This window comes from Pholcus phalangioides, unplaced genomic scaffold, assembly GCF_987345545.1.
Source record: "Pholcus phalangioides strain wild (caught in Gottingen) unplaced genomic scaffold, Ppha-v1.0 ptg000039l_1, whole genome shotgun sequence".
Classification (NCBI taxonomy): domain Eukaryota; kingdom Metazoa; phylum Arthropoda; class Arachnida; order Araneae; family Pholcidae; genus Pholcus; species Pholcus phalangioides.
This window is the reverse complement of record NW_028301625.1, coordinates 14,203,316-14,217,657: the sequence shown is the minus strand read 5'-3', so window position 1 is coordinate 14,217,657 and position 14,342 is coordinate 14,203,316. Positions and strand designations below refer to the sequence as shown.

The 14,342-nt window shown below is 36.3% G+C and overlaps 1 protein-coding gene across 4 annotated transcripts in view; it reads right to left on the bottom strand.

The window, feature by feature from the left end:
• Window positions 1-225: 225 nt before the first annotated feature.
• Window positions 226-14,342, bottom strand: part of LOC149065606 (twitchin-like) — an 834,903-nt gene continuing 820,786 nt past the window's right edge. For all 4 annotated transcript variants that reach the window (XM_089253452.1, XM_089253454.1, XM_089253453.1 and 1 more), the window contains 4 exons: window positions 4,213-4,410; window positions 1,977-2,090; window positions 1,620-1,857; window positions 226-994 (listed from right to left, as the gene is read on the bottom strand). In XM_089253452.1, coding sequence (XP_089109578.1) covers window positions 1,658-1,857; window positions 1,977-2,090; window positions 4,213-4,410 — 512 coding nt within the window. In that variant the 3' untranslated portion in view covers window positions 226-994; window positions 1,620-1,657. The remainder of the gene's footprint in view (window positions 995-1,619; window positions 1,858-1,976; window positions 2,091-4,212; window positions 4,411-14,342) is intronic.

Below are 14,342 nucleotides of genomic sequence, written 5' to 3'. Positions count from 1 at the left end.
ATTGCCTATTAGTCTAACACACTTGCCGGAAACAAAAAAGAATGGTGGTACAATTACCTGTAGAAGCCTGCTAATTTTCTATTTCGTTTCTTACTATGTCAAAAAAAAAAATCCAAAATTTATAACAGGGTTATTTCCTTGTAAGTGACAGTAAGTTACAACGTTTAAAATTCACCATGCTGATTTTTTTCTGCCTGAAACAGAATAAACATGTACTCCAAAAAATTTATTTCAACACATTTATTTGCATCACAATGTTTCTACATCAGAACTGGTCACTTTTTTCTCATAAAATAAAGACAACCTGGTAGTCCAATACCAATTGAATATTTCATAAATTATCATAAGATGAAGATCATACAATTTCAAATGTGAATGAATAAAATTATTGAAGTACAACAGGCTGATACCTTTTTACAACATAAAAAGAATAAAAAATTCTCAGAAACACAAAAATCAATGTTTCATACATAGAAAAAATATAACTGTCACATATTATTGTACATGTTAACTTTCATGTACGACTCAGAATGTAGAGTAATTTGTCAACATTAAAGTTGAATCAAGTATTATACCATTATGTTGTAGTCAAAATTAGAAACATTTTAGAATATTGCTTTTCAAAAAAGCTCAACTTCCAGTTTCTAATTTACCTTGACAAATTTTACAGGTATATATAACTCAACTTTTTTATAGTTTTCCTTTTTAATTTTCCTCAAGTCAGTTTTGATCCCTCAACATACGCTACTGTACTTGAGAATTAAAATTTCATCAGAATGATTTCATTGCATGACAGCTTCTTTAGTTACACATAGTCCATAATTTAAAACATGCACACACACACAAACACATAAATTGCACATTGACGATACACTGTACATTCAAATAGATGCTTGACTTTATGTTCATAAGCACTTCTCAGCAGGACAAGATACTGATTCTCTTGCAGAACTTTCATGCTTTGTTTTTATTTACCCATTTTTCAATGTCACACCTAACAAATAAAATCATATCCACTTGTAATTGAGAAAAAACTTCATTAATTATAATATATAATTAATATAAACCTGTAAATTATTACTTGCAATGATTGTTCATTGGTATAATGTTTCAATGAAAAAGGGTAATGAATTTAATGAACCTACAACTTTTTCATAGCATAATAAACCATGGGCATAAAGTTATGAAAATATAGTAAGGGCTTGAAAAATATTGAAGGAGTGCTCCTCGAACCCAATATCCTAATTGGTATTGTGGAAATGGTGGCAAGTATGGCCCCATTATAAGTTTATACTTAAGTAACATACAGAAAAAAAATTTATATTAAATTATAATATTATAAAATTATATTTACCATAAACGTAAAACTAGAAGAAACTTGAAAATTACATTTTTTTACAATGGTTATTGAAAAAAATTGAAATTTTGATAATGAGTCTATGTGTAATGTTTCTTTTTCATTGAAAAGGAAAAACAAACACAGCTATAATTGTTAACATCTTATAATAAAATTCAACATTAATGACTATCATGATTAATCAAGGATTCTTTAAGTTTGTTTCTGTATACTCTACTGCTAACTGCTTTATCACAATAAACTAACAAATGAATCATCATACCTCAGGAAAAACGTCAGATGTCATATCGGTTTTTTTTATCACAGATCACCTTCTGTTAATACATTTAATGAGAATGTTGCCCTGGAATCACCAGATGCATCATGAGCAGACACACTGTACTGACCAATATCAGCCACAGCACATTTTAAAATAGTCAAAATTAATGTATTTCCTGTCTTTGTTATTGTATGATTTGATCCTGTCATCTCAAGTGCCTTTCCATCTTTTGTCCAAACCACTGAAAAAAAGTGAATAATTATGAAGTTAAGGTTTTCACTGATCTAACTTCTTTCATTAGATTTAAAAGAAAACTTCATGCAAACATTACATATCTTTACGTCTGTAATATGTACCCACCTTTATCACAGTCTTTTCCTGTTTTAGCAGTAAATGTCACAGACTGATTTTCATGGACTGTTTGGGAATCTGGAAATTGACTAAATCCTGGACCTTTTATTACTTCATTAGGAACTGTTAAAAAGAACAGAATATTATAGAAGAGTTTACTCAAAATTGCTGATATTAATGAAAATCATACACTAACTGCCAGAAAGTTATGATTTAATAAGAGTTGTCACTTATATGAAAGTACTTCTTTTGTTGCCCTATTAAATAGATCTCACTGGCTGCTATGGAAATTACTTGTGTGGAAGAGATGCTTGATCACCAGTGTCGTCTTAACGCATGGGCCCACCTGGGCATGGCCCGTGGGCATCAAGAGAAGAGTGGCCTCACAAAAATGGGATCCATTAAATTTTTGAGAATTTTCCAGATAGGGTCTCAGAAAAACCAATTGGGGCCTATGATGCTCTTAAGATAGCCCTGCTGATCACTAGAGGTGTCTTCATGACCAGGGTGGCTACAGGTCCCATATTTTATGAAAAAGAACTGTTTTCCACAAATTCAGCTGTCGTTTTAATACAATTGCTTGTTTTGTCAAGTATTTTAAGAGAATTTAGTTCATTATTTCTACATTATGAGTTTGTTATTGTATCACGAAATGTATGAATTGATAACATATGTTGTTTAAAAAGAACATGGCCACCCTACCATATAGGGCGTTCTGTTAATGGACCAACGAGCGGTTGTTAGTGCCTGGGTGGACCCATGTGTTAAGACAGCACTGGTTGTTAGTAAACATCAAGAGGAACAAAAATTACAATAGAACATGGTGTCGCAAACAATGTTGAGAGGGTGAAAATGGCACAAAACGGATGCAGGTTTTGACGTCATGCTGGAAAGACAAAATGTACAATAATAACTACAAAAAGATTTATTTGATTACTTATTACAAGATTTGTTGGAAGTGGCAGCAGCTGATGTCATTGCACAGTCTACAATGACGTAAAAATGATTCCCGGACATGCTCGAAGATACCAGGTATGCTTTTGATGTCTGCCACAGCGATGATAATCTGTGCTATGAGATCCTCTGGTGTGTCCACAGGCATCAGATATGGTGGGCAAACCCATGAACGCATTCAGCGATCAACTGACATCCACCTTTCATCTCCTCTGAACTCAGAGTCTGCATGAATTATTTGCGATTTTAACCCTCTCAACGTGGTTTGCGACACCATGCTCCATTACAATTTATGTTCCTCTTGATGCCTACTAACAACCTTCTGGGTTTGTCAGTCCATTAACAGAACACCCTATATAGACACAATCTAAGAAAAATTTTCCCATTTAGAATAGTTTAAAGGTATAGACTATTTTGATGAGAAAAGCTGAGTGGTCGTATCAATATATTGCTTGGAATCTGTGTTATTCTGATCAGAGTATATATTTGAGAGTGTTGGAACCACAACTGAGTGTAGCCATGTGTATATGATGATGATCAAGAGATCAAGCTCAGGATTATTTGAATAGAGCACTCTTACAGAGGATTATCTGCTACTCCAACAAGCATAAGTATGTCTAGCCAGGGCTTTAGCCAAAAACTTCTTTAGGGAGAGGAGGTGGGGGGAAACAAGCACACAGTACAATAAACTCTGTATGAACATAAGATTCCCATATATCACTCATTTTCCACATTTTGGAAGGGGTAGACCCCTAGATCCCGTGACAGCCAGCGCCGTCTTATGTGCATCATGGGCCCCGGGCCACGTGATTTGTCTGAGGCCTTACCTGGTACCGAAAAGTTCAACCAGTTCTCATTTTTGTGAGGCCCCATTCTCTTGAGGCCCCCAGGCCGTGCCTACATAGCCCATGTGTTGAGACAGCACTGGTGGCAATACCATTACAGATTTAACTTCTTGCCAGCACTATTTCCAGGGTACACTTCTAATTTTTATATTTTGTAATCACTTACTTTTTTCAATATTACAATCACACTATAAAGCTTCATTAGATTATGATAAACTCTTCTTGGTATGAGTATGATTGTTTTTTGAAAATGAGTATAAAATCAATGTCAATAAACAGAAAATATAATGATTTTTAATTAATAAACTACATCAAAATTGAATTTTGATATGCTCTATAAAAAATAAAACCTCAATATTTTTGTTAATTGGTCCAGTGATTAATCTGTAACTTGAATTTGGTAATGGCTAAATTTAACTGAAAAAAAACATGGAGATGACACTGACCTAAAATTGTCATTGTGCAGCTGCTAAAAGCTTCACCTGCATCATTAAATGCTTCACATGTGTATATCCCTGCATCTTCTGGGAATACTTCTGGAATTACTAATTTATATATTTCGCCATCTGACTTGTATTGGAAATCTTTGCTGTTTTTTATTTCTTTTTCATTGTGCAGCCAAACAACATCAAAGTCAGATGAACCTGTGGAGTATAAAAGAGATAAATGGCTATCAAGAAAAGCATATATATCAATAGCCATAGGTCCCAGAACTTAAAAATTAAGGACTCAAAAAAAATGAAAATGCTTATCAACTACAAAAGAAGGTAAACCTTCTGACCTCCTAAATAGTTATAGTCTGTGCAGGCTGATAACTTATGGGGATAAAATTTTGGTACAACTTCAGCTTTAAAATATGCAAAACAATACCTGAATGATAATTTTATCTATGATTCGAATAAGAGCAGTATATGTCTACAGTATATGTCTCTCATACACTGTACTTTATATTGAATCATACACAGGCCCGGACTTGTGCGGGTGTGAAAGGTGGGGGTCATGCTGGGTTACTACTTAACCGTACATGCACCTAATACACATTCCTCTTCGGAATTTCTAATAAATCGGCACGTGCCGGAATGTGTGTTCTGAGTAAATGCATGGCCCTAACATATCTATGTTGTAAAGTTGCACTTGTTTCATGTTCATACTGCCATCTGTTTCACATTTTCTTAAGTAAAGATGGAAATGTTTGAATTTTTGTGTTATGTCAGTATCGTGTTGTAGGTCTGTCTGCTCTCTGCAGAGAGACTTTTTAAATGAGAGACCAGCTTGCATTCGTGCCTCAAAGCTGGAAAACTGCAGAAAACCAACTTCAGCCGACCACCACTGTGCTGTCAACAGAGTTCGAACCTGGATGTTCAGGACGAGAGTCCAGCATGATGCCCACAGCGGCTTAAGACACTTGGAAGCCCTAAGCACATAAGTAATTTCGGTGCCCCCTTCCCCCACGATTTCATGTCATTGGCTACAGTTCAGCAATTTTTTTACGTTTCAGGGCTAATAATTTTTACTTTCAGGCTTTCTAAACGTTTAGCTTTTTTTGACGGGAATTGACAATAATGAATATTTCCAATTCTCCCCAGTGAATCTATCTCAATTGGGGAAAAAACATACAAAACATTAAATGAAATTTTATACTTCAGAAGTAGGCAGTATATGATGTGAATATTTCTAACCACACACTTCAATTGTTTGGAAGCAGCCGTCTCCCCCCGAGGCTTTTTCTAGTTTTGCAAAGTCTTTGACGACATTTTCCAAACCAAAGCTACGTAACACATATGCTTCTACTTTTAGTAGAGATGAACCATCAAGCCTCTCTATTGTTCTGAAAATTTTAATTTCAAATGCTTGACATAATTCTGACTTCCAAATTACAAATTTACATTGTGTAGCTTTTCATTAATATTTTGTTTGATTCAATATTTTTCTTAATAAAGAGAATTCTAATGAATTTTACAACTTATTTGTTAGAATTGAGCATACCAAAGAAACACAAGTCAATATTACTATCACAGTTTTTGAATTTGCCAATACGTTTTGTAATTTTTTCATATTTTCCAAAAAGAGATCTTTTGATTTTTTCCTTCTGTTCTATATAGTCTTTTAAAACATTCCAATATATATCTCATTGACTGCTTTTTAGAATTTCCCTAACTAGCCTGAGCAGGAACACAGAACCTTACCATGGCCACAATATTATCCACAAGTACAGTAGAGTCTCAATAATCCAAGATGAACAGGACAGAGAGTACCTCTGATTGCTGAAAACTCCAAGAAATTGCTGGGAGGTGGGGACCTCCCAATATTTATTTTATGATAACTATAACATACATATTGTGTACTAAAAAATTAAGAAAACACAAGGTCCCTATCCCAGGGCCACCTTGCTGGTTGGAACTTATTTGATGAAATTGTTCCAACTTGTTTCTTTTATACCAACCTATTCATACTTATACTCTTATTTTTTTAATTCTTGATTCACAGGCTTAATTCATTAGATTACTGAACTGAAGGGAAATTTATGGCAGTGCCTATCCGTTTGCGGACACTAGCTGCCCTCAGAATAGGCCCCTTGGGGGACCAGTATGGAGAGATAGACGAGATCGTAGATGGTTGTGTTTTGTGAAATGTGTGTAAGTGTAAAGTAAATCAATTCATTAGATTAGGACTGCCAAGAACCACGTCCTCTTTGTAGCAGAAGCTCAAGCACTCCATGTCCTAGTGAAATTCATGTCCTTATTCTCTGCATAACTTGGCTTATTCTGTGCCTTCTCGACACATGGGACAATCCGGCTACGACTCATGACAATTACCTCTGTTAAAATTTTCAAGAGTAAGTATGCAAATTGGAAGGCAGATATTTTTGACTAGATGGGGGTTTCGGACAGTAGTGTATTTACAGGGGGGCTAAGCAGGCTATAACCCAGGGTGCCAAATTCTCAGGGGCGGTGAATTTTGGAGTATAAAAAGAGGGAGGGGAGAAAAAACATTTTTTTAAATTCTCATTTTGTAAACGTGTGGAAGTGTCATATGCGTCATTTCCATCGTAAATAATATATAATTATTAAACCATGCTGTTTATTTTTTGTGTTTTTTCCACACAGACTGCTGTTGAAGTAAAAAAATATATGATTGTCTAACCTTCCTGTTTACAGTGTGCTGCCTTCCCAAATAGTATTGTCACAAGTAGAGGTGGGAGGGTGAGTAAGCGTCCAGTGAAGCAAAGCAGCACTCATTTCAGATTACTGAAGGTGTTGGAAAAAAGATTAGTTCAGCTAACATCCCCTAAAGAAGGGGGAAGGGGTTATCTTCTTCAGAGAGCTATCTATGGAAGGTACAGTGGTCAGGATGAAAAAAAGGGGTTCTTTCCATGACTGAAGGCTGACCACAAAGAACATTTCAATAGCTCAATTTCAGCTCTCTTTGAAGGTAAAAACATAGAACATTCCACTGATTTTAACGACGCCCAACATATGACAAAGAATCTTCTGCAACAAAGATTATTTTATTGGCTCCGGTCGGGGCTTTGGTGATAGTCTTTAAGAGTGGGGTATGGTTGACCATCTGGGGGGTTAGAAACAGTGCTATGACAACCATAACAGACAACCATAAGTATTCTTTATGGGCATTGTATAATATTTTATCATGTATATATGTTGTTTTTAATTTCATTTTTAATTAGGTTGCTGTATTTTAGTAATAAATGACATCCATACTTGTTATGGGCATCTTTTCCTCAGCCACCCCATTGGGCATTTTGCCTGTTGTGGCATTGTATTTGTATGAATCGAATGGATGAATTTGATTACATTATGATTTTTTTTAACTTGTTTGAGAAGCGAAATGGGATGAAGATGGTCAATCCAGAACAACATCTGTTTGCAGTCACTAATTGGAATATAAAGAAATTGTGGTACAGAATGGTAGGCAGGGTCATGCGATTCTGTTTACTGGTCCTATAAGGACAGCTCTCCTCATGTCACGTTTTCCTGAAAAAAAAGGGGGACAAATGTGGAGCTTGGCAGAACCCACATTTTTATTAATTGTATACAGTATTACAAAACTACATTCGGTTATAAATGCAGGATTACCAACAAAACGGAAAAAAAGCTCCTCCTCATTTTACACTTTCCCTATGAAAGCAAAGTAAATATCAAATATAGCTACTCATTTCTGATAAGTTCATACGTTTTGTATTTTGGGAGAGTTTTCATTAATGATAATTTATGAACAAACGCCACAATTCAATCTTAGGTAATTTGGAATCCTCTGAAGGGTGTGAACATAGTGCGTCCATTTTTCTGATTCTGGAAACCCAATGTTCATTTTAGTTTCAAAAAACAATTTCCAAGAGATTGGCCTATTGAATCACGTGATATTCAACTTTCAATTAACCGAGTAGCATTTTTAAAATTCGCAAGCATTTGACAAGCATTACTGAGCATTCAGCAAGTATTTTCAAAATTAAAAATAAGCATTTAATAAATTTTTATATCAGAAATGTGCGGCGGATGCAGACCTTATGTTAAGTTCATAAACAAAATGGCATTCATATATTGATGGTTCTTTTTTTCTGATACAGCGACACATACGATCAAGGGGTGCTTATTCCAAGAAATACGGTACTGTGTTAAACTACATGCACCGCAATAAAAAAACATACGCAATGAAATATAGAAACAAAAGACCACAATATATTATATATTGCTCATTTAGTTTTTAATTCAAATAAAAACATTAATTATATACCACTCAATAAATCCCATATTAATTCATATTTGGAATCAATTTAATATATTAAATTAAACTGTTCAGACCTGTAGAAGTGAAATTTTGGAAAATTGTCTGGAAACTGATGAACATGCCAAGTTTTGGAAACCATGAAGTTTCGTGGCGCATTTTTGGTTACTGATTTTTAACGTGGCTCATTTTTGAATATCATGTAAAACATTTTCACAAAAATTGATTTTGGTATAACAGAAGAAAATATATAAAATATATATTATTTTAACCTTTTAAATACTAAATTAACTTTTCAAAATAATTTTTTACATGATCTATACTATTATTATATTTTTTTTATTATGTAGCTTTCAATATAAAAGTAGCATAGGGAAAAGAACAAAAATACAAGGAACAAAAGCAAAGCAGTTTAATTAATAAGAATTTCCTTGTTTCTAAGTATTTACTGAGATATTTGAATTCGAAAATTGGGCGAAAAAGCGGCAAAAACTAACAGATAGTACTTCTTTCCTAACTTTTCTCCAATTTTTGAATTCGGACATATCTGCAAATATTGCACTTAGAAACGTTGATATTTCTTTGTTGGTGTCAGAAGAGGCAGGGCAACAACTTTTTAATTTGGTTTTTGGGCACAGGTTGTCCTTATAAAAGGTTAACTTTTTTATTTTAATAACTATACAATCCCTTCAAACATGAATGATGTAGCTGAAATTCCTTACTTCGCACATTTACATTCTGCAAGACTGACTTCTTTCACCGTTGTCTTGTTATTCCCATTTTGAAAACCATCAGGCGATTGTGGGACACTCTGTACATTCAAGTAATGCAAGTATTTAGATCACATGAGTGCACAAACCACTAGCGGACCCCGTCAAGAATTTTTATTGGTCCTCAAAACAATTTTGAAAAAGTATTTTACTATTTCAAAATACACTTTAGGACGTGCAGTTAAACATAATATCTGTAGATATTATGTAATGCATTTATTGATTTTGTTGCTAGACTATAACCAAGTACACAGAAAGTATCTCCGCACCATTGATTGGTGCTGAGGTACCTTCAAATTTCATAGGCACCATACATTCAAATTAAATTTAGCAGTGTTTTTCATCGATGTGTAGATACCTGCAGGCTGGAGGTTGAGCACCCTCCCTCCGTTATATGACAATCATTATCAATCAGAATAAGATACGAATACAGGACACAGAAAAGTAAAATTTAGGCGCAACTATATACAGTACCACTTTTTTGTCTTTTATTTGTTTATGATTTATTAGTAATGGCATGGGGGGGGTGGAAGGGGAGGGGGTAAAAAAGTTAGACTGAAATGGGAGGGAGCAGCATAATTTGTATAGCCCACAGGCGGCAAAAACGTAAATACGGCTCCAGTTTTGGAAAAATCACTTTGCCCAAGGGTCCATCAAAGCATACACAGTATTGACCTTTCAAGGGGCAATTAATCATTCCAGAGATACCTATGTATTTTGAGTTACTAACCTTCAAAAAAGCATTTTGAATTAACAGATAATGATTTGGTAACTTATAAAAGTAATTTCTTTTGATATATGTTTTAATTTCTTTTTACAAAATTATTTTAAATTTTTAATCATCATTTGGAAAGTAGGGGACCCCTACCTGCATAAGCCTCTGGAGCCTATGATACTATTAAGAATACCCTGGGCTTACTTTATGGGAATTTCATGACATCTCATTCCAAAAACTAAGAATTAACATGAACTCTAGTTTGCAGTATTATTAGTGTCTCTAAAATTTGAGATTTCAATATTTCAAGACGCCAGTGCCGTGGAAACCGGGGGTGCTGTGGGTGCTCGAGCACCCACGGTAATTTGTGACATGGGTCTAAGCAATCCCAGAACTTATTCAGAAATCGAAATTTCCTATATAAAGCTCAAGACGAGCACCCACAGGTTCGAACACTTCCGACGTCCCTGATTGTTGCTGTGGAAATAGCATATGCGTCTCATCTTGCATGAAAGAGAAATTTCTCAAGATACTTTCATTTCTAATGTGATCTTTGAGGATTTTACACCATATGGTTGATACAGTGGAAAAAATTGTACATTAATGAAAAAATATTTAATTTGATAACTTTTTGTGGTGCCCCTTTTCTCCTGATGCCCTAAGCACATGATTTTATTTTGTGTAATGGTTAATCCGGCTTTGCCGGTCATACTGGGCTGTAAAATTAATTTTTCCCTGAAACTAACATTTCGTGGGAAAAGAAATGGCTTCCAGTTTCAAACCCAATAATATGAAAGTGCTGATAGCTATCACAACTAGTGAAGGAATTTAAAAATCATATGCAGTAGGATTGTAGGTGGTCTATTCCTACCCCCCCCCCCCTCCATTCCCGAGAAAAAGAGCGAAACCCTGCTGTTTGTCATTGAAGAAAGAAGAGATCACAGTAGTGATTCAGCCATTGGAGCTCATAAGAACAAGGATTTTCAGTTTGGCCAACATCACTTTGGGTAAAAGTGCCACAAAGCAGAAATAGAAGTGGATATATTTGTGTGGGGTTTAAAAAGTAAGAGGATAAAGTAAGTCCAAGAAAGGAGAGAACATTTTGAAATCATTGATATTCCTTTTCTTCCAACTTCCAAGTAAATACTTGAAATGCTATTAAATGATCATTGAAGAAGATTCTTTTGGTTGTCCAATTTTGCCAATGACTCTTTCATAGGCGTACACAGAATTTTCTCAAGGGGGGTTTCAATTTTTCCTGCAAAATAACACTATAATCTCTGCTTGGGGGTGTTAGAACCCCCCCCCTTTGCATATGCCAATGGACTTTTTCTTTATTGTGATTGCATGTTATCAATATACTGTTACACCTACAGAGAGAGAGAACTATGGCATTGCATCTCCACCTTTCTACACATTATTGACTTCTAGGTGGTATTTCGAAGTTCCATCCCTGTCTGGAATATTGAGCACCATCTGCATAGCAAATGCCTCGCATTTCGAAACAAAGAAATATTACTAGATGAATGAAAATTCCCAGGAAAGTGATTTTTAAAATTTAAAAAAAAAACATTTTTGATAGTGAGTACTACCTGTATTTACTCTGGCCATATGATCAACATAGCCTCCATTCTTAAAGCTGAACATGAGTGCGTTACAAATTTCAGTGGCTCTTAAGCTTTTGTTACCCCTGGCTCTCTTGCCCTAGTCACCATCTTTACGACTCCCCCATAATAGTCTAACAAAGTTAAATTTATTTTCCCTTCATTATCTTGATTTTGTACAATTTTTGTTACATGCTGTATAACCAAGACTTCCAAAATATTTCAGTTCATAACTCAGAAAGTTCGTAAGTCTACGAGTAATTGTATAAATTCTTTTAGAGGGGCCAGCAAAACTTTTTTTTGCATTGGGCAGCCAATTCCTAAGCCCAGTCATGATCATACATTGATATACAGGATCTGAAGCCAAGTCTGTATACAGGGGCGGCTGCTTAAGTGAGGGTGCAAGGGGTGCGGTGCATCCGGGTGGCAGGTTGTAAGGGGCGGCAGCGTAGACTTTAGTTAAGACTCAATTCATACATGGCATCACACTTTTGTCATACCTCGACAACGGAGATATTGAGAAAACTTAAATAATAATAATAGGAATAAATAGACAGGGTCTAAGAGCCTAATACCAAAAACAAGAATGTAAGCTATCGGGGCGGCTCGAGACAAAATCTCTATTTGAGATCTCAAATTTTTGCACCTCCTGTCTATTCCCCCCATAGCTCCTACATCCTTCGTCAGAGGCCCTAAATTGGAATCTTTCATGGGCCCCAAGCCAGATTTAAAATTTGGGACCCTTCTACAGTTAATTTACAGCGTGAAAAAAATGATAAGGATAGAGTCCAGGGCCCCCGTGCTGAAGTCCTGTCAGCCCTAACCTTGTGGGTCATGCTCCTCCTTAATAACTTATCCCAACAATTTCTAGCAAAAAACTTTTTTTTTTTTAATAAATTTTTTTTGCCCTTTCATCTCGGATTTAGTGCCTCTCCGGAACAAACAGAAATAATTTTCTTTGGCCAATGAAACTTTCTTCACCCATTCACCATGAACTTAACACCCTTCTCGAGTGGCGCTGTGTCATGGGCAGAGATACGGGGGGAATTGCTCACCCCCCCCCCAGCGTCAAAGGTGGAGTCGACAGATGTAATGTATATATGTATATATGAAATGACATCATCATCATCGTGCCCCCCCCCAGCAATAATGACCTTGCCCCCTAAGACTTCCAAGTGAATCTCCACCTATGCGCTGTGTGTGGCCGTAATGGGTTGCATCACCCAAGAGCCCTCTTGTAGGCCTACTCTATAAAAAGGGGCAAGTGAGCATTTTGGCTCCCCGCCATGGGTGGAGATACGGGGGGGGGATAATCAATGTCAAAGATGGAGTCGACTGATCTAATGTATATATGTATATATGAATTGACATCATCATCATCGTGCCCCCCAGCAATAATGACCGTGCCCTCCGCAGACTTCCAAGTCTATCTCCGCTATGCTCCCCACACCTAGTAGTTTTTCCAGAATGGTCCAGAAGCAAAGGAAAAATTCTGCTTCTCACTTGTCCAGTCCCTGGAGTACCAGAAACACATTGAAATAAATTTCGTAATAAAAAATAGCCTTGTTATACATCATCTTTAGAGGATAAGTGATGATGGCTATCCAAATTAAGTGCAGTTTTAAGGATTAAATTACCTGTTATCTGACATTATTAAGACCGATCTACTTAAAAAGCAGGATGTATGGTCACAACCACATTTCTCTGTAAACAATCGGCTTTCTTCTGAAAAAAAAAAAATCAGGTTCATCTAAAGGTCCTCTTGACTAACGCCCTGCAGCTTCTCACCAGGTTCACCTTTAGGGGCGGCATATGAGGCTTTGCACTCGGGCAGCAGGTAAGCTCGAGCCGCCCCTGTCTGTATACACCCTTTATATCACTGATTTCCAACGTGGGCGTTGCAAAGATTTCCCGGAAACATCTACCAAAAAGTGAGCACGTTTCTGTTGAATTACAGAAAAGCGCCAAATGCGACTACTATGCAAAGCCCAGGAATGTTATTCCTAAAAAGAGAAATCCGAACTAGGATAGACCTAGTCTTGCCAAATATCAAGAACAGGGTTCAAGAAAGGATCAGAAATGAGGTCACAGACTTCTATGACCGAACTTTCGAGCCAGGAGATCGTGTGGCTGTGCAAGATTACAGATCCGCCAATAACAATTGAAAGTCTCTTCCGACATCACATCGACCAGATGAGAGCAGCTGGCAATCAAGTCCAGCCAACCTTGGTGATACCCAGAGTTCCAGGCAAACTTTCATCAACTCCTGTAGCTGCTGACTCCGAAGTACAGATTGCACCAGAAGAACAGACAACTCCGGAAGAGATCAGTAGCGATCTACCAACACCAGCTAAGGCACCAGTGACGTCCAGCACGCCACCAGTGATGTCCAGTACTCCCGTTCCTTTGCAACGTTCTCAACGAACCAGGAAAGCTCCTGTCCGGTTGGATCTTAAAATTAGCGGGGAGGAATGTGGTGTCCTTATAAGAAATGACTAAAAGAACTAAAGTGATAAGAACATGCAACGCCACCTAGTGTTGTGTAAGGGGAACTAGGGAGTTCCACCTCAGACATCAAGTAGACAAGATATCTAAATGTTCTGCTCTTTCTGCTTTATAAATTCTTCCTATATATATGAATGTAATCTATCTAAGTCTAACGTAATAATAAATACTCATCAAAATAAATACCCATGTGTTATCCACTCAGCTAACAAAGTGTTAAAGAAAACACAACATTTTTA